Source organism: Aythya fuligula, chromosome 10 (assembly GCF_009819795.1).
Source record: "Aythya fuligula isolate bAytFul2 chromosome 10, bAytFul2.pri, whole genome shotgun sequence".
Lineage (NCBI taxonomy): Eukaryota > Metazoa > Chordata > Aves > Anseriformes > Anatidae > Aythya > Aythya fuligula.
In genome coordinates this window covers 4,884,197-4,905,630 of record NC_045568.1, presented here as the reverse complement: position 1 = coordinate 4,905,630, position 21,434 = coordinate 4,884,197, and the positions used below count along the sequence as shown (strand labels likewise).

Here is a 21,434-nt window from a genome sequence, read left to right as displayed (position 1 = left end):
TTCATCTATTTTAGGTAACAGATGTCAAAGGAAAAGTCAAAGTAGCATTATGTTTAGAAATATGTCCACTTACTTCATTGAACATGCAAATTTCAGCCATAAAATGAAAATGATAACCTCCTAACAGCTTCGTAGAGAACATGCACCTATTCTGCTTTAAAAGTGACTTGGAAAGACTTGAGTGCTACCAGAAAGAACAGAACACTACTGTTGTTAATAACTGAACTAAACAGCTAAGGAGAGCATAAGCGCACATGTTCAAACAGATCACCGCATTGCCAGGAGTGAATAGCCAAAAGTGGCAGTGAAAACCTACATTTTTCTATTGTCACAATCTTCCCCTCATTACTATTAACTTTTGGGTACAATTGAAAACAGAAAGATAGCAGCATTAGCGTTTTTGTATTAAGGTCAGTGGAACAGCATATACTACCGCTAATGCCATATATCTGAGAAATAAAAGAGAAAATAATTGTAAAGTAGATCTGTGAGATTATCAAAAGATCAGGCAGACACCTGAGCAGATCACCATTAAAAAATAATAGTCTCCATAGTAAGAATTATGAAGTACTAGACAGCTAAATAAGATTGAAGTTATTATTTCAGCATGGCACTGTAGCTGTCATGTGGACCTATCAATTTGTTTGGTTCTTCTCTGCCTACAGAAATGGAGATCTTGAACTTTCAAGGGAGAATTAAGCAAAGAAACATAATTCCCCCCCCCCCCCCCCCCCCCCCCCCCCCCCCCCCACCCCCCCCCCCCCCCCCCCCCCCCCCCCCCACCCCCCGAATACAGGAGAATTCCTGAACCCTTCAGCAAAGCTGCTGGTTGGAAACCCAATATTGCGCGTGATTATTTTATCAATGAAAATTATTTTATTGGTGGTGGTAAAATACTGAAATTTTCACACAGCAGATATACACAAAAGATATACATGTGTGCCAAATGATGTTTTCAGTTACATCATGGAGTAAAAAGTCACATTACTGAGCACCATAATAAGCACAGTAATAATTCACACATGTAAATCTGCTGCATGTTCATTCCCACAACCCGTGGCCAATCTATGAAACAATGTCACAAAATATTAGCAGGAATCCCAACACAGATTCAATCTCCCTATTGCATTCCAGCACAGTTACGTTAGACATGCCAACTTGACATGCTTCAGGTGTGAGCCAACAAGTAACTGTCCATGGTTGAGAAGAATTTTTCTTTGAAATACCTGCTGCAGACTTCTGCCAGTCACACGATGCACAACTCTGCTTCAGCAAAACACATTTCCCCTTCCAAGAGAGAAGCAAATTATGACTCTCCCTAAAAATACGTTAGGATACAATCGTATCTCCTTTTAAAAGACAAGTTTCCTGCTGAGAGCTTATGATTTACTTTAACTTCATTGCTTTCTCTGGTCTTCTGTGGGGCGCCTTTTCCTTACCACTTCCACTGTTAAGAATGGTGTTGAAGTCCATTAACTGCACGCATTTTGTTTTAGTATCAAACATGGATATTCACAGCATACATTTTGGATGGGAATTTAATTATGCCTATGTTTTAATGCCTAGCACAACCATGCTGCAATATACTATTATAATACAGGCAAACCTTACCAAAATACACTAGAATGATTATGCCTTACAACTTAAAGCTATTTGCAGTAACAACATGATCTAATTTCTCATGTTATCTTCTTCTTCTGACATTGTATTTTCTTTTTAAAACACGCTCTGCAGTTGTTATGAAAGTGGGTATCATATGAGATTTGGTTGAATAACTAAGGAAGTGAAAAAGAAATTCATGAGATTTCATTCCTGATGTCAAACTACATTCCAGTTCTTAACTACGTTGGCATGCTCTGGGAAGCAAGAAGCTAGTCTGTTCAGAAAGTTAAACTGACCTTTAAAGGCAAAACATCTGTTGAGAGTCATGAGAAGTTCAGTCAAATGGATTAAGGCAGCTGACCCACTGCCTGATGGAACCACAAGACAACAACATAACCAGTTATTGCTGTTAACTCACGGAAAGCCTATCGATATCAAGTACTTTGGACAAGAAGAGTCCGACAGTGCAGAGGTTTCTACTGAGACCAGTTAACTATTATTAGACTTAAAAATAATAATAAAAATAATAATTATAGATTTTTACAAACAGGATGGATTGAAAATTCACAAATTGTTTTTTCTTTATACAGAAAAAGACCGTATGAATATTGTCACTTTTTCAAGGCTTTAATATTAAAGAAAGTAAGTCTTAAGTTTTTCGCATATTTAAAAGAGCAATAATATTACCAATTTCAAATTATTTTACTAAGGACTACTATAAATGTTAATACAGCTAATAACTTTAGAGCTAATTAGCTATTCAACTATACTTCTAATAATACAGCTCATCATTTTCATATATAAGGATATATATGTCAGGCAAATATGACAAAAGAAAGCAATATAACTATGGTAAGTGCTGGCATTATGCAATACGCACATTCTGAAATTCTCACAAAGGCCCTTGCACAGTAAGATCATGAATTTCCATCAGAGGCCAACACTGCTGAACTTCAGTGTATTTGAAATCTAGACCTTGTTGGAAAACCATGATGCAGTTCACTGATGCGGTAACTCTAAGGATAAGAACTACTGAAAGAGGTTCTCCATTCATGTCATTATTTGGAGGTAAGTTCGGGGGGGGGAAGTAAAATTCTTGCATGCTTAGACAGCCAAATTCATTCCAGGTCATGCTAAGCAAGAGGTACATTAGGATACAAAAACTGGGAGAGGAGACAGATGGAGCCATAGAATAACCGTTGCTCTTTTGCTATTATGAACCAGATATATCCTGGCTCTAAAGAAAGCAAATAAAGGCCAGAGATTTATAGTAGTAAAGTTACAACTGCAGTAAACAGCTGTTCTCACAGGAACCAAACAGACAACATGGGCATGACCCAGAAAACAAGAGCAGTTACTGCTATGGCCGCTTTTTCAGGAAAATTTAAGCCTAGTGCATGAGATAAAATGAATTAACTTAAAACAAAAACACAAGAACACAAAGACAATTTCTGTCCAGCTACCCTTTAGAATTATCTTTCTTACAAAACAATAAATCTATTTAAACAAATTTAGTTCCTGTGTTATCAAGGTATTATCACCTAATACAGTGTCGTTGTAACAGATGGACTAAAATACTCTTTGTTATACAGTTTAGGGTGGTTTTTTTTAGACCCATTTTAATGTGTGTATCATTGAATTTAAAATCAGAACAGAAGTAAAAACAACAACAACAACAAAAAAAGAGTAATATATCACTTCACATTTTGCTAAACAAGAAGAATTTCTCCTTTTAAGCTTATGGATGATAGACAATTCTGCAGTGACACTGTTTATAGCTGCATGGAAGATTTGTAGCAAGTGTGCTTACACAAGTAATTGATTTTTGGTTCAGGAGCAACAGAGGGGAATATTTAAGAGCAAGTCATTTTGGCATTTGCATCTTAGGGGAGAAATATGCTCTCTTCAGCCTGAAGCAAAACATTGCAGGTTTTTTTTGTTTGGTCGTTTTTTTATTAACAACAAAAGGAATGAGTTGTAAAGCAGAGTGGGATAGCTGCCTCTATCCTCCCTTTATTTCATTAGCCATTAACACTCATCTTGGACTGGAAAAACCCATGTTCAGCTCCCTCCTCCTTCAGGTCAGAATCTCAGTGGCATGCCATAAATGAAGTCCGGGCTCCCAGCAAGGGAAAAGAAAACACCAAACATATGTTCATTAACTAAGCACTTACATATTTCTGTTTACAACAGAACTGCAAATACTCAACAATCATTTCAGTGAAGACTGTACCACAGAAAAAGGAGTTGAGATTGCATAAGACCACTTCAATTTTAACACCGCAGGGCTTCTAAAAGAATTGACTTTACAACTTTAATACTGTTTTAACAGTGTGTGTATAAAAACAATGTATTTAAATAAAACCATCCTTTTATTTCAGCATAAGGTCTTTAAATCATAACAGAACACAAAGCTTTCTGAGTTCTCCTTTCTTAAATACAATCTTGTAATTTACTTACAGAAAAAGGTACTTTCATATCTGCTTGCCTGCATAAACAAAGTGAAGAATTGTTACATTGCACCAAAGACATTATCTTTCCCCAAAAGCCAAGCTTTTCCATCTGGAAGATGAATTACACTCACTCCAGAATGCATGGCATCTGGTGCATAGAACCTGAGCGACGGGAGGGGCAGCACGCCTAGCGGCAACAAGCCAGCCGGGAAGTTGTAAAGCACTCCTACTCCTAACGTTTCCAGACGCATGGATAAAACTTTGTGGTAACTATAAAAATATTAAACAAGGAAGTGGATAGACAACAGAAAATATATTGAATCCAAAGTATTTCTGAGACATTCCAACTCCTTTCTCTCAAATTCTGCTCTAAATGAGAGCAGTAGCCTTGCACGTGTGACACAGATTTCCAAGCATGTCCTGACTCTCTGTGCTATTACAGATGTGGGAAGAACATCCTGGGAAAGCACCCTGCATTTCACAGCACAGCCTGTAGCATTCCTAAGTAAGGTAGAACTTTATTTTATTTATATTTTAATTTTTTTAGTGAAATAAGCTGAATAATGTTCACTACATTAAGAACGGCCAGATTTCCACAAGCTACTATATTCTGCCTACCAGGAAGAAAAGAACACATCCATTTGTGTAGTTGTGTAATTGCAAATTACCCACCATAAAACAGAAAAAAACACAATGACCAAATATTTTTCTCAATTTTTTTTTCCCCAAATGCAGAATACAACAAATACTACTGAGCACAAAGCTCCAGGTATTGTGTTTCAGGGACTACAACCATTCAGAAGCACGTGCACTGACAAGTTGCACATGGTGGTGTATGTGCTATCACACTCACAATATGGCATTCACTCAGCTGCAAATTTCTGAGCAGTGGTTGGTATCTGATGACAAATTCCATTCTAGTAAGAAGATTCTTCTCCCTCCCAGTGCCAAACAACACTTAAAGAGATTGTGTTTCAGTAAACATAATTTCCTTGGAGGTAATGTCACCAATCACTGCAAATGTTTTATCACCAATTAGCTAAAAGGGATTCACAAAGAAAAGACACAGGAACTCTGAGCAGCCTGATTCTGAGCCAATGCAGCTTGGGCAGAAACATCTGGTATGTTGAAGGATGCTACATGTTTACAAACTATAGGCAGATGAATGTCTTGATTTTTTTTTTAAATTAATTTGAAAAAAAATACATTTAGACAGTTTGTTCCTGAAGGCATTACCATCACTCCACTGGCTATGCTAATGGTTTTCTACTCCTATTAAAATACATGTAGGCGCCACGCAGACAATAGCCCCATTTTCCAGCCTATTTAACAAGTTGAAAACATAACTCTACTCATTCTTTATCTCCGTGCTACAATAAACTTGGGGGAAGGGCATGGAGTGAAGCTTTCTAGAGGTAAGAATATTTGATGGAGGGAAGAGGGGAGGAGAACACAACAAGCAATGAGTTTTCCCATTTAACACTCCTACTTTCAAGAAAATCCTAAAAACGATTATATGGCCCTGATATCATTTTACAGAAAGCTCCTCTGTGAAAGTGTTGAGTAATAAAAACAGCTGAAGTGTTTCTGAAAAACAAAGAGTTGAAGGCCAGGAATTCACCCATTTGAGTATTTTATTAATAATATTAATAATTAAAAAAAAAAAACACTGATATTTAAAACAGGGAAGATATTAGCATTTTCCTATTAGCATTTTTGTATGGTTCATAAATCTAAAAGCAGAACACTACGCATGTTATTACTCAGAGAGTTTTATTATTTAAGGCTTTTGGTATTCATGCAGCAACAACAGATGATTCAGGCTGCATTTCAATGATTGAACCACATATGTTTTTCCATCACACGATTACCAAACTGAAACATCACACTTCAATACTTTTCCTCTTTTCAGTACTAACAGATGAGTTATGCCACAAATTCTACTCCAAAACTAGTAGGACTCCTGTTCTTCTCCTATTATTGATTAAATGTTAAGTAAATAACTAGCTAACAAATTTATTTTAACACCTCCAATAGCTGTTGAGGGTTCATAAATGTAAATCTTTGCTGATACTGCTGCTTAGAAATTGTATTTGCCTCCAGAAAACTTAAGTTTCTGTTTTGCTAGACATCACATATAAAGTTCTGACCATATAGTTTCTAATTCATAAAAGCTGTTCAATAACTTAATTGCTCATTAATTTATGTAATTAAAGAATTCAGTATGTTAAACTGAGTTGCAGAATACTGAAGTCTAACCTTATATCTCATTTTCATAATTTAACTCTTTGTCTTTAGTACATATCTGACTTTTTTCTAAACCTACAAACATATTCATCCAATCATCAAACTGGTAGAAAGACAACAAAATAGTTATTTTAATTTACCATGAAAGAGTAAATAACAATTCACTTACTTTAATAGGAGAAACAATTGCAAAGCACTTCATTTTCCCTCTTTTCACAGTAAGGGAAAAGTCTTCTGAAGAAGTCAAGCTCTACATGAAAGATTAGGCTGGATTGATTAGTAAGAGACACCTAAGAAGAGCTGACAAATCCTGATTAAAAATCCTCAGACTTTGAAAGTAGTGAAGAGCAATGTGCATACAAACTACTGTGAAATCTATTTACAGAGTGCAAAAGAAATAGCCTGGTTTGGATGGTTGTGTTGTCCTCAACTTAGCCCAGTGGGGTTTCAGCAAGCATTGTCAGGAAAACAAAAAGTAGGACATTCAGATTAAAAGAAAGACTTTCATGATCTTGAAAGTAACAAGAAGCAAGATTTTCAGTAGAATTACATAAAAGTTTTTTCTTATAAGGGAGAAATTTATCTACTCTAAACTGGGGAAAAACAAGACACTGATTTAGTCAGTACCCAGTGGCAATGGTATCTTAAGATTATCTGTGATGACTGATCGCTTGCTCAGGTAAAGGAACAGAAACTTGCACGATATTCTTCAAAGCAAAGGATTTTTAAAGGACAGTTTCCCTGTGCGCAATTTTACGGTGCTACTATGAGCTACTGTAAAAGACAATAGCAAATTTATTTCCTGAATAATCCAAAATCAACAGGCAGAAAAGGGTAAGTACTGCCACCCACCCACTAAATTCCACTTCTACGGTAGCAAAAATTTTTGTGGCATCAAACTCTTGTAGGATTTTTTGCCAGACTAAGAACTCAGGCTTTAAATGAAGTTAGGGCATTAGCAGCATAGTGAATAAAATGCTACAACAAGGTATCAGGAAATGCAAATTTCCATCTCTGCTTTTGACATCCTACCTAAGCAGATGTAGCCCCATCTCACCATAGCAGTGCTCTGCTTTCTGCCCTTGATGACCTTGAGAACAGGGACTACATTTTCCCCTGTATATGCATAGCAGCAGGTATTACATATAACATTAACATTCTCAACAGTATTACATTAAAAAAAAAATAAAAATAAAAAAGATCAACTACAGAAGTACTGGCAAAACAATTAAAAGAAAACATAAAACTGGTGATATACTAAATTATTAGAGAATTATACCTATTACTGGGGTCATAAAATGAAGGATTTTAGCATAAGAGGAAAATAGTTTACCACCAATATAGTCTGTATGAGAATTAATGTTTAAAGAACTCAAACTATGTTCTAGGTTGCCCTTATTGAATCAATTTGATTCCCTTCTACCCCTAAAACAACCACTCCATAAGTGATAAATGATAGTGAATTCTCTCTTACCTACAATATACAGCTGTAACTGTTGCCTTGTATTGCTTTCTTACAAGATTTGCTTTGGACATATATATGTAAATCAAAATACAAAAAGCAAGTCACATTACAGACTATACTCTATTAGAAATTTATCATCTCGTATTAAGTACTGCACTGCTGTAGAATATTTAGCACCCTTACTGTTAACATTACTCCCCTCAGCCAGGAACGGGCTGAATTTGTGGCTAGAAAACGAACAAAGACTGTGACTTGATGCCTCTGTTTCACTGCTTGTAAAAATGCTATTACTCCTTCTCATTTTTCTAAAGCAGATAAATCTCTTTAACAAAGAAATAAAATAAATAAATAAATGAAACTGATCTTTAAGGCTGCCCTTGTGCTAACTTAATTCATATACCAAGTTCCATGCTATTACTCACTTTTAGTCAGCCACAAAATTTTCAGGATCTTGAATATTTTCATTGCTGATTTAAATTGTTCACACAGTAGGATGGAAGATACTTAAGATTCTGTAAAGGTTGCTACGAAAACCTGCCCTTAGACTCATTGTCTGTAATTTGCTATAAATTTACAAAACAGACAAAAAAGTACAGAAGAGTGCTAGTGATGCTAGAAACACACTGTCATTATTAAGTTCAGCACAAATAACAACACTCAAGTCCAATTCTATTGCAAATATTATCCACTTTGTATTTTAAAGTAATAAGCTTACAGTCACTATCTTCAACAGTGTTAAAAAAAATAATGAGTTGTTCTTATCTCATCCTGAAAGTATTCTTTTTTAGGATCAGCTTTCAAAAACAAAAAATTACCGTATATTAATTAATTAAGAGATGGTAGACAGCACAAAATTCCTTCTCCTAGCTGAACTGATTGACCTAAATGAAGGAAAGTAAAAACTGATTTGCAGGTATTGTCTACATGAGAAATTTATTGCAAAATAGATTAGGGTAGGGATTTTAAAGCACAGCAGTTCTTCTGCACTAGAAATACCGACTACACAGTCTACCTTAATTATTTGACGTGAATTAAACTAAGCCACATAAAAGGAACCATTGCCAAAGAATAATAGTCTTCATAGGCAAGAAGTGTAAAATAGCAGTTCCAGGTTTACTTACATACAAAGACGGCACACACAACTGCAGTACACATGCAAGAAGCATGACTTGATCAAAGCTTTTTTATTATCATTATTATTATTATTATTTTAAATGCCCTCCTCTATCACAGGGTTTCAAAATATAAAGCAAGACTCAATAGGTATGGACTTGGTGCACTGTGTTAGAATCCAAAGCTATTACCCTGGACTTTGTTGTGCCATTTATTAGCTGTTTCTAAAACTTTCATTTCCTCATGGAAATATATTATCTTCTGTCTGCCAACAACAGACTTTTCACTATAATATCCTGAGAGGGTAAGAAACAACATGCATTTTTCCTCATTCATTCCCATTCTTAAACTGGAATTGCATACTGGAGGGAAGCACAACTGAAATGTTACTACAAAATCAGCACATGACAAGAACACAGTGCTTTCAATGCATTCTGCAAGTACAAGTCCTCATTTTCTGTCAAACATCTCAAAATAAACTTGACTTTTGCAATTATACATTAATCCACATTTGATAAGGTTTCTACCAGCTCTGATAACAATCAATAGACAGCACACATACACAGATCTTACAGATGTTCACTTCATACAAAACCCACTTCCCAGGCTCTGAAAAACAAAAAACAAACAAACAAACAAACAAAAACACAGCAAAACCTTACAGGTGCCACTTACAGATGAATAGTTGCTCATCACCTACTCTTGCACTGAACAGTCACTCATAAACAGCACAGACTTCCTACACCCTATCCCTTTCACTGTTGAAAACTGAGTGATTAAGAGACAAGCCTTCAAGATGACAGGCATCCTTGTATGCTTTCTTTCCAGTGAAACAAGAAATCAAGTGTGGACAGCAAGTAAAAATTGCTTAACCCATCCCTGGCAGTGCCCAAGGCCAGGCTGGATGGGGCCTTGAGCAACCTGGTCTGGTGAGAGGTGTCCTGGCCCATAGCAGGGGGTTGGGATTCGATGGGCTTTAGGGTCCCTTCCAGCACAAACCATTCTGTGATTCTATGAAAAACAAACTCCATTAGAAAATATCTTTGTCCTCTGCTTTAACTGTTATCATGTCCAAAGCAGTGTCAACTTACCTTCTTTCATAAAGTATAGATCTACTACAACTTAAGCTTAAATTACATCACTCTGGTAAGAGTGACAAATAGAAAATTACATTAATAATTTATTTTCTGTAATTAATCATTTCCATGAAACAGTAGTTAACTAAATGTTTTGTAAATTTTCTTTCATAACAAGTGCAGCATGATTTATACTGGGAGTTGTTGAAATAACTGCCAACATAGTTCATGAAATAAAAAAAAGAGATGCCATTGAAAGCAACATACCGTGCAAACATATCACCAAAGGTCAACCTTACTGACATTGGTGAAAAAGAAAAAAGAAAAAAAACCACCACCCTCAAGGTCATATTTGTTTAAAAAAAAAAAAAAAAAACACTAACAATTCCAGGAAATCTAATAGCCATACATCACATTCATTTTTTATTTGTTTAAGTACTGGTACAGTTAAAAAGATATTTGTTTTCAACTGAATGTAACCTATGCACACAAAGACACTTCTACATTACTTGGCATTTTGTTGAGTGTCCCACAGAGATAAAAGAGGATACTTCACGTTAGAAAGAATTAAATTTATAAATAATGGTAATATTCCTCCTGAGAATATAGTTAGACAACCAAGAATAAAATGAAATAACATAGCAGCTTCAGGAAATAAGCCTTGCTATTAACAGGAACCTGTATGTGTACTGCTTAGGTACAGTAAATGCACTTGAAAGCTGCTGATTTATGCAAGTTAGTTTGAAGTTGAGGTTGAGATAGAATTAAAGCATATCAGGGTGCTAAAGTTTGTAATTTGTCTGCAAGAGGATCAATGTCTTGTATACAAACAGTACTAACACTTTCAGGAAAAGTGGCAGCTAAATCAGTGATATGCATGAACAAGAGCACCAACAACTTAAGCTAGCTTTATATCTTATGAAGGAGTATACATAGTTTAACTTCAAAAACATTTTATACACGTTATGTACTGTTATATACAGCATATGCTTCCTTCCTTATACTGCAAGACAGAACTGTAAAGGTCACGTTCATTTTTATTTTAAAAGCTTTAATATTAAAATACTTTGAAGAGGAATAATTTTCAGTGATTATAGTTAAAATGGATGATATCTTAATTGCTTCAGTTGATCTTGAGAAGACAGATTAGCTGTTTTTAATTCTTACACTCTATGTGGCTTAGATGAGCCTAATCATCCTTACAAGGAGATTTATTGTTTCACTGGAACCTAACCACTATTTTCTTCATAGCACTTTAATGTCAGAAAAGTTTATGGCTTTATTTTCTTCTGGTCCCCATTGGAAAAAGAAAAAAAAAAAAAAAGATAAAATTTCAAATTTGAAATGTGCAAAGGGCATCAGGAATTATCTGGTAGATAAATTTCTATTCCAGAAAAAAAAAGAAAAAAAAAAAAAAGAAAAAAAGAGACTTCAGGTAAGACAGAAATGTTCCAGAAGCTAAACGTATCTGAAATCCTTATTCAAAAGTCAGGAAGCAGGAAAGTTCACATTGTCATTGTCAATGTCAAGAAGAACCTATTGTTTTTGTCATTCCTGTCACTGTCCATCCCCGCCCCTGCAATGAATGAACAATAAAATGACCTGCATAGTATTACCTAAATACAATCAACATCACTGAAATAATTCAATAGCTTGTTCAGATACCAACTATCTAAGAATAATGTGATTTAAGGAGGAAAAACAAAACAAAACAAAAAAAAAGAAATGACTGGAGTACAGGTCATGACTGGAATATGAGGAAGTCCGCAGAATTCCATTTGTTACATAAAGTCAGCATGGGATATACAAGTCCAGAGACGAACTACTGCTAAAGCTTCAGGAGCAGCCTGCCAGGCACTTTACTGGAAAGCTCAAGGATAATCACTGAACTTAAGATTAAGGCTAATTTCAACCTGTTAGTATCTTTTGGGCAACACCACTTGCTGGTGCAGTTTCCAAAAAAACGCAACACAAAAAAGTACGGGTTCAGAGCCTGGTCTGCACTCCTTAGATCTTCCTTTTCGCAGCTTTACATACGATAGCGTGCTTGGTGTGCAGCACACTCAACAACAGGACAAACTTAGAGAGAGTATAAGTTAGAAGCTGCAGAGTGGCATAAATCTAATTAAGTCTAAGTGGTAAAACTAAAGGAATGTAAATTAGAACCAGACACATATCAGCTTCCTCACATGTGAGCTGCACTGATTCAGACTTCCTCTGGATTCTCTAAACACAGCCCAACATTCCTACCCTATGGAACTCAGAATCAAAATCAAACTAGAATCTCAGGCAGTATATATATATGTGTATATATGTGTGTATATATATATATATATATATATATATATATATACACACACACACACACACATGTATATATATGTAGTCAAAAGAAAATAAGCTAAGCTTTTGCCCTTTCAGTAAACATGCAAGTTAATTTACAAGAGAAATCGCCAGGCCAAAATCACAGTTAGAACAATTCCCTTGAGGACTTTCACTGCTGTTCTTTTTACCAGTAATAGTCAACAACTGTAGCATTCAACTAAGTCATCCCATTACAGAGGGATCAGTACAAACTTAGTCCTTATCTAGCAGTAAGGTGAACATGAAAGAGCAACAAAAGTAATATTCATTATAAAGCTAAGAGACGGTAACACAAAAGTATGAAACTTTCATTTTGCAAACTTCTTCAACAGTGAGCTACTGTTATCTTGACTATTTGAACATACACAAAAAGTCTGGGACTTGATCTCCAAATACAGTGTTTGTTTCGTATTTCAATTAACTCAATATGTTGATTAGCAGCAGCAGTAAATCAATTACTTAATTCAACATTCGAAACCTTCACTTTTCAAAAAAAGTCATCTTAAAAGGCAACTTTATGCACAGATGCTACATACAGACCCACAAAAAGTGCAGTTTAAAATCCAGAATACCATTTTTCTAGTTAGTTTCTATTTAGGTTGATAACCATGATGCATACATTACTCAGAAGGAAAAAAAAAAAAAAAAAGGAAAGAAAAAGTTATTACTAACATGCTATTCTACACAGTAGCACTACAATTTGGCAGAAGTGAAAACATTCTTCTAATATTGGCTAACCCATCTTAGACAATTTTTCTGAATGGTAAGAGAAGTAAAAATATTACCCAAATGACTGGCAATGAGATACTCTGTAGCTGCAATTGACATCATTTATAATGTTAACATCCTGTACTTGTCTTTTACTAGCACTGAAAGGAAAATGAAGTGCTCATTACTAATTGTAACTGTCTACCTCTAAGTTTTTATGAGCTGGAAAGGAATCTTTGCCCATCCATCCGTGCACACCTAGTTACATGTTCTTAAAAGGGAACAGGCCTCCCTGATGTAAAACGCCTCCTTAGTTTGACAGTAATTCCAATACAAGCTTTTGTCTGCTAACAATCCAAAAGTAATTGGGAAAAGAAGGGCACCTTTCTATGGATCGCTAAGTACGTTTTAAAAATAACAGAAACAATCGTCTTGCATTTTGCATACTAACCAATTTAAATGCAATGTTGTTGTTTTTTTTTTTTTTCCCTATCTTAAGATGACAACCTTAAGAGCTTCTGAAGACATTTTCCTATGTCTTAGACTCCGTAAACTGAAAAGATGGGTAAAGCCAGCAACCAGACTGATGCACAGTACAAACATAAAGCATCTGGATCCAACAAAGAGAACCAAGTTTCAGACTTACGTTTCTCGTCATCAGCATGTAGTAGAGACGCCGCTCTTGATAAAACATCCAACGGAGTCTCCATTCCTCTCTGGATCCTGGAAAATTCGGAAAGGAAGTCTTGAATTTTACAATGTTTTAGTAGTACACAGCTAAATCACTGAATTACAAATGCTAAAAATCCTTTCATCTTGCCTGCAAGTACTACAGGGTCATCTTGCATAGTTCACCTTCTTTGCATTGAAACATTTCAGTATTAAAAAAAAATATTTGTTTCTCCTGTTTGTTTTATCTGTTGTTTTTCCCCTGTGGTAATCTTCTGCTCTTTGCAAAGAGTAAACTTAGAGATTCAGTACCAAACCATGCTAGGCAGCATGCCACTCATTCACAGAGTACACACATTAGGTATTACAGAAGGAAGAAGAAACAAACAAGAGCATGACAGCAGGAAGAATCAAAAACCCAGTTTTCTGCTGTTGTCACGTTACAACAGCACAGGATTTGTTAAAACCAAGTCACTGCTGAAAACAAGGAAACATTAAACATTAGCTTTCCCACCAACTACTCATCCAAAAAAAAACCAAAAAACAGAAGACCAAGTTCTCAAACACTTGACTGAAACTGACAACCACTGCTCATGTACATTGCAAGTGTTATCCGCTATATATTTTAAAGGTTTTTTTTTCCTTCTCACATGCCTTCCTTCCATCCAAATAGCTACTTGAGACAGTATCCAAAGGTGCAACTCATTTGAAGAAGACAGCTGGTCTGATTCCCCACAGCAGCATAAGACTGCTTTAGACCTACAATCTTCAATAAACATGCACTCCATATTCTCCCATGTCCAAAGCAGAATCACCCAAAGCTTTAAGTCATAAAGAGATTTTCTTACTCATGGATCAAACACTCATCTATATGGTGCAGACTGAAAACTGTAACTCCTACAGTTAGCATCACACCTCATTAGTTGCTTGTCTGTTTTTTTCCCCTACAACTCATAATTGCAATACAGAAAAAATTCACCCCATCCCAAAACAATGTACACTTCAGGAATATAGCAAGCAACATTCTCTCAATAAATAAATAAATAAATAAAATAATTGCTTTCTATTTATAGCTTACATAAACCTGTAAAAGTTTCACATATATGGCTTCAAAACTATAAAGAAGCTCTAATGTAAGAGGATATGAAAATGAAAGTAAGGAAGAGAACAGCATGTTGTCTTGCAAGGTGCTTGCATTGAAAGGCCAACAACTTATAGCTGCTTTTAAATAAAGCAACAGCATAGACAGAACTGGTAAGAAAACAGAGGAAGAGAGAAAATCCAAAATTGCTAACAATTTCTTTCATTGTTTTGTTTTGTTTTTTTCCCCAAAAAAAGTTGCATACTATTCTGTCATAAGAACTGTTTACTGTAATTTACTTTCCAGTGTGACTTAAAGTAATATCAACTCCAGAAATCTCAAAACTTATATACTTATATAGATTTAACAAGCACGTGCTTGGGTAGCAATTTCCTTGACTTTGCACAATGAATAATGAATGATAAATAATAAACCTAACTATTAAAATTCAACAAAGATTGTAAAGCATAAGGGAAAGAATTTTTAAGTATATTTAGTCTTCCATTATTTTTTTATGATTGAAATCCAGTCTCGTTACTGTAGGACCAAATGAGGAGAGGAGATATATTTGCAATAACTAAATATAGCACTCAAGGATAAAGACACACATTCTCCCTCCCTGTCAGGATCACCTTTTGCTCAAGAGCAGTATTTTAATCAAACTGATAAAGATCAATTAACTTTTTTTTTCTTTTTAAGACTGTATAGGCAGGCAACAAGTTTTAGAAAATAAGATCTTAGGCTCTTTTTTCTAAGTCTGTCTTCATTAAATATTTCTTTATGCCATATTCAGCCTCTCTTTCTTCCAAACCAAACAGTGTCCTCTACAGAAGGCTTCCCCACTCCACTCCAATTCCCTAGACCATGATGCTTGGTTCTCTTCTGATTTTTGGTTTATTGGCATTTAAAACAGCACCACTTTACTTCTCGGAGTGTTGATTAGGTCAGTGTTGACTGGTCCTCTCACACAAACTCTTCTGCCGCAGTAAAAGCTCAGCCGGAACCAAAGACTGCAGTACTTGGGATCAGAAGAGGCAGCGACACCGAACTGACCGACGGCTGCCCATGACTTAGCCCTAACCAGCCTTGTCCTCAGTTTCACGGTACTTCAAAGCTTTTTGGACAACTCTTTAGAAAAACCTCTCCTGATTAAGAACAATGTAAAGGATATTATGATCTGCCTTTTACTAAAAACAAATTGCTGTTCCCCTCAAGTCTGCCAGTAATATCCAAATAATGGGAGCAGCAGATGCCCAGTCCCTTTCCGGAACACGCTCCTAGTAAGAGAATTAGCTGGTGACAGAGGTTCACGTTGACAGAAGGAAACAGGAACCAAATCTTAATGCTATTCAGGAAATCAGACACTTTTAAAACAATTTCAGTAAAATTGGCCTCCGTGTAGTTTTGGAGCTTTGCATATTCCTGAAGCTTACATCATAGGAGAGCTGCAGAAGTGTTTCGCTAGCAGTTAATGTCTTGTTGTGTCCATTCAGCAGCTTCTTGAAAGAGATGCTGCTAATACAGAGATCTGCAAATCCCAGGGTGTGATTCCACATATGCTGCACTTTTTCAAACATGCTGCACACATTTACAGTTATAAAAATTACCTTCAAGGAGCAATAAACTCCCAGGTTATTTTTCAAACGATATGAAATAACCCTCTATCCCTAAATTAAGCTAACAAGTCAGGAATGGCAGCTCAGAAAGGAAACAAAGATTGCCTACAAGAATGAGAGGAGGAATCTTCTGAAGATAGTTCAAAGCTTAAAATTCTCTTTTAATCTTGGCAAGGACAGCAAGTGCTGCAGCCTTCAGAGAACAGCCCAGTCATCCTCATAAGGACTCACACTTCAAAACTGAAGATTTCAGTTTCCAGGGTTCTGATGAAAAACCAGTGAAAAGCAGACTTCGATAAGTTAGTTAATTCTGTGTTATGCCTAAATTTGTCTATGTTGTAGAAACAAACTTAAACCAAATCTAAAGTTATAAATGAAAGTATCCCATAAAAACAAAACAACAACAACGACAACTTTGCCTCTGTACAAGTATTGCTCTACACCCAGGCCTCAAAAGGGAAACCAAATTACTAACGAAACATAGGTGCACAAATTTAACTTCCTCTGGCTAGGCTCGATCTAAACATGACGGAAACAGTCTTACAGGTCTCCTAGCTGATACAAACTTAACTCCTCGATTTAAAGCAATACGAACCAAAAGCACTTTTACAAGAGTTTAAGGTAATTGTATCTACAGTAATTTCAGATATTAGTTTAATATCTTATCTTAATATACTTATCAATTGCTGCTCCCACTCAGTATTTCCCTAGTCTGCCATTTCTCCAGCATGGCAGCAGAGAAACATTCAGGAACGTAGTAAACACACAGAATGTTAAAGACTGTCAGACTGTCTGAACCACAAACGAATTACTAAACATCTCAATGACACTGATCCCCTAGCAGGTTTTTATGCAGCATCTGCACTTCAAGAACATAACACCCTTCAGTTTAATGAAACATCGCATTTTCCCCCTTCTCTTCAAACTTCTGCAAATGCCATGCACGTGTGGAGTACTCTCAGCTTAGCAAATACCTCACAGTTAACATTTTTGAAGACCATAGCAACAGAGAAATTAGAGCTTTTGCAAACGAACCGTTAAGTGTTTTCATGAATTTATAGAGCACCTTCTGAGCATCAGGGAAAGCTCGCAGGGAAAGTCCTAAACTTGCTTATTTGAAGCTTAAGTAAACAGGCAGCAGAGAAACTGACACCAAAGACTAACTGCAGACTGGACAACGAGACATTCATTCAATCCCACGTAAATTATTATTCACAGTGGGGTACGCCAGGAGAGAGTTCAAATAAGAGATTAATTTCATATTTGATTAAAGGAAAAGGGAATAACGAAGGAATAGAACAGAGAAATACACAAGGTAATATTTGCAGCAGTAATCAGCATGGAACTACGATGGCTTTTGTCTAGAAGGAATCTTAACTAGGACCAAAGTAATGAGGCAGATAACAGAAAAAAGGGATACATTGATGAGAACAAAGACATGCTGGGCAGATGAAAAATTCAGGAGGATTTAGGCGTAGTTTGGACATGAAGATTTAAAGAAAGGTCACCGTCATAAGGACAGCTGGATCACAGGTCTGACTGACACACAGAACAGCAGCCCAGCCAATGGCTATTGCAAACAAGCTAATGAGAAAAGTCTGAAAGCAGACACTACTACGGGGTCTCCTTTGAACTTACTGAGTGTGAACTACTGATAGACATCTACACGATGCCAAGGAGAGAAAAAGACTGAACCTTTCAGCAATGCGGAGAAAAGTCTGGCATTTGAATTCGTATGTCTGGTAAAATTACAGGGATAACGTTGGAGGGAGAGAAATGAATAAGCCAAGCCCATTGTAACAACAAAAATGTGAGACAAGAATGACAGGATACTCAAGAAACTATCAAGAGTGAGGACGAAAGTGAAGTAAGCATAGATAAACAGAAGCATAGGGAAAACAAGATTAACTGAAGAGCACTGACAGATAGTCAAAAGCACCTGACTTCTAGGAAGATGCAGGCAAAGTATGTACTAGTCAGATGTCATACCCCACAGTCAGAGGTGTTTCAGTTCATTTCAATGGAACAAAGCAAAAGTGAAGAGGGAATCCAGACACAGCCTACCAGAACAATTAGTAAGGCTGCAGAGGAAGGGAATATAAAGTAAAAATCTGATGCAAACCAAATCGGGAGTGTTTTTCATACAGGAGAGAGCAAAGCATATTAGTGCTGAAATGAGAAAAAGGATAAGCACACTGTATTCAATGTATGCCCTCAAAAGCTGCAACATGTTTAAAATCCACAGGATACATAAATCCTGTGCTGAGATAGATACCCGTATGAAACATTAACTGTTAAGTGTTCAATTTAGATTGTGATAACCACGTAGCACTGATCACCTTCCTGCATTTATGACAGACAGGCTTTCATAGTGAGTTCAGGCTCCTTGGCCAATGGAATCATCAAAATACTACTTTTTTTTTTTTTTTTTTTTTTTTTAAGTCTTTCCTCCGTACGGTGTTTTCTTACCATACTTGTTTTATATGTGAAAGTGTGTTTGAACAGGCAAACCTCCAAACAGAAACAACTTAATGATTTGACTTATCACATACAAAAATAAAGCTTAAAGCAAAACTTTGGCATTTAACCATGTGTTTTTGTTTTCTGTTGCATAAATCCTCTTTAACAAGGAAACATTCTAAAAAGAAAGCTCTTAGCAACAGTGCTTGAGGAAAAATCTAACAAAGGTAAGAATTTAAAGGTGGAGAAGTCTAACCTGACCATGTCTTGCTTCGAAACGATCATTCAATCCATCATGTAATAATTTCTGATGCAAAAACAGTATGCAACATCTAAATATAATAAAAGGACCTGAAGAGAAGCTACCTTTTACAATAGAAAATGTAGCTGAGAACAAATCAGCCTTCTCAGTGTCTCTAAATTGTGTTAGTTACTGAAGTTAAATATATTTAAACAAGAATTTCCTGTTGCTTTAAAATATGCTTCTTCAGTTAACACACCCAGAAGGTCTATACCAACTATTTTCTACCATGTCTTAGCTACCAGCCGCGTTTTATACCACTAGACTGTCAGATCCACACCTTTCAGTACCAGTTCTGGGTGCCACCACTTGCAGAGCTGGCCTAATTCCTACTCGAAGGTGGGTGTAAAAGCGAGGTGGCAGCAGTCACGGTACCGAGTCCTTCCCGAGCAGAGGTAAGGAGGGCTAGCAGCACAGCATCCTGCACAGTACACCCAGCCCCATTCCCCACAGCACAGTGGGGGTACTGGTGGTTCTGCAGCAAGGGTTTCAGCCCAGAGGTTTGCTTCAAAAACAAAACAAAATAAAGCAAACAAACAAAAACAACAACGCAAATGTACAGCACAGACACTGCCAAGTTCTACCAGGAGTCTAACAGACCAGATCTGTCTTTTCTGTATGACTTTAGGCAGTTTTTTTAAGGCATGATTGTAACTGCTGTATCAACCGGAAGACCCAGAAACGTAAGGGATTAAGCAAAGCATGGTCCACATCAGAAATATGTGTAAGTATTTCTTACAAGTAGGCAGAAGGGAAAAACACAAAGAACAAGAATTCTGTAGAAAAGCCCTAAAAATATTTTGTATGAAGGTAGGAAGGGAAGATTACTGCCAGATTTTACACCGTTCTAGATATACGGGTTCTCAATATCACCATCTGCAAAGAGAATGCTACTCCCTACCTGCAGCCGCTTCCCCTGCAAGGAACGTTCCCCTTAAACAACTGCCTAAACTCTAAGAAAGTCTAATCAGAAAAGTTACACTCCAGGAGGAGCCCTGCAGCTCTAGACCAGTTGCTTGTCTTTGGTTTAATTAAAAAATTCCCATCGTTTCTTATTCCCAATAACCCTGCGGAGCAACAGAGTGAAAGGAAAGCGAGCCGGCTCCACGGCTCCTCTGTCAGTACCAACAGTTGTTAGGTTCCCACTCACTGCACTTGCAGGAAAGAGGTGCACTGCTGTCACGTGCTGTCAGCTTGACTCAGAAACTTAATTACTTCTGATTACATCTGGGCAACGCAAACCCAGCTTGACTGCAGAGGCTGAAATTGCTCTGCTACAGACTAACCCGTGCACGTATGTACAAGCGGAGCACGCTCGATGCAGGATCCAAAGCTTTAACAGCCCCCTCGGGGCTCGTTCGCGAAAGATTTGCACCACGGGACCCCTCCCAAACGAGCTCCCCGCCGGGCCCGGGCCCGGCCCCCGGGGCAGCCCGGTGGCTGCAGGGCTCCTCGCCTCGCCTCGCCTCGCCTCCTCCCCGCCCGGCCGCTCCTCAAAAGCCCCGCGGCGGCGGCCGGGGCTGGGGCGGCTCCGCCAACGGCCGCGGCGCGCAGGGCCCGGGGGGGGGGCGGCCCGGCCGTGCCCCGGGGAAAGCCCCGCGGCAAGGAGCGGGCCAGGGCTTCCCCTCCCCTCCCCGCCCCGCAGCGCCCCGGCCCCGCTCGCCCCCTCCCCTCACTCACCAGCGTGCTCCCGGCCGGGCGGCTGCGGCGAGCGGCGGCGGCGACAGCGTGGCTGCGGGGCGAGCGGCTCGCTGCAGCGGCCGGGCCGGGCCGGGGGAGCTGCGGGCGGCGCCTTCACTGCCCGCCCGGGGCCGGGGCCGGGGCCGGGGCGGCGGGGCCGGGAGCGGAGCGGAGCGGGCGCGGCGAGCCCCGGCGCCGCTGGCCCCGGCGCCGCTCGCTGCACGGGCCCGGGGAGGAATCCCAGGAATGATGGAATCCGGCTCCGAGCAGGTGGGGACGGCGGGGCCGCCCCATTGGCCGCGGCGGGCTATGAGCTCAGCATAATTAGGGTAATGAGGCGCTGACGTCACGGCCCGCAGGTAGGCTGAGCGCGGCGCGGAGGAAGCGGGAGCCGCGCTGAGAGGGCCCCGCCCGCAGCGCCCCCGCCGCGGGGGAGGAAGAGGAGGAGGAGGAGGGACCGCGGCGGGACGGGACGGGACGGGGCAGCGGCGCCCTCCTCTCCCTTCCCTTCCCCTCCCTGCCCAGCCCGGGCTCGCAGCTCCCGCAGGCGGCGCTGGGCAGCGCGGGGGCAGCGGGGCCGGGCCCCGGAGCAGGGCCGG

General features: G+C 38.5%; 1 protein-coding gene across 1 annotated transcript in view; it reads right to left on the bottom strand.

The window, feature by feature from the left end:
- The window catches only part of VGLL4 (vestigial like family member 4), a 90,686-nt gene extending 69,834 nt beyond the window's left edge, over positions 1-20,852 (bottom strand). Inside the window, exons 1-2 of the mRNA XM_032193918.1 lie at positions 20,836-20,852; positions 13,675-13,751 (exon numbers count right to left, since the gene is read on the bottom strand). Coding sequence (XP_032049809.1) covers positions 13,675-13,738 — 64 coding nt within the window. The 5' untranslated portion in view covers positions 13,739-13,751; positions 20,836-20,852. The remainder of the gene's footprint in view (positions 1-13,674; positions 13,752-20,835) is intronic.
- Positions 20,853-21,434: the final 582 nt, after the last annotated feature.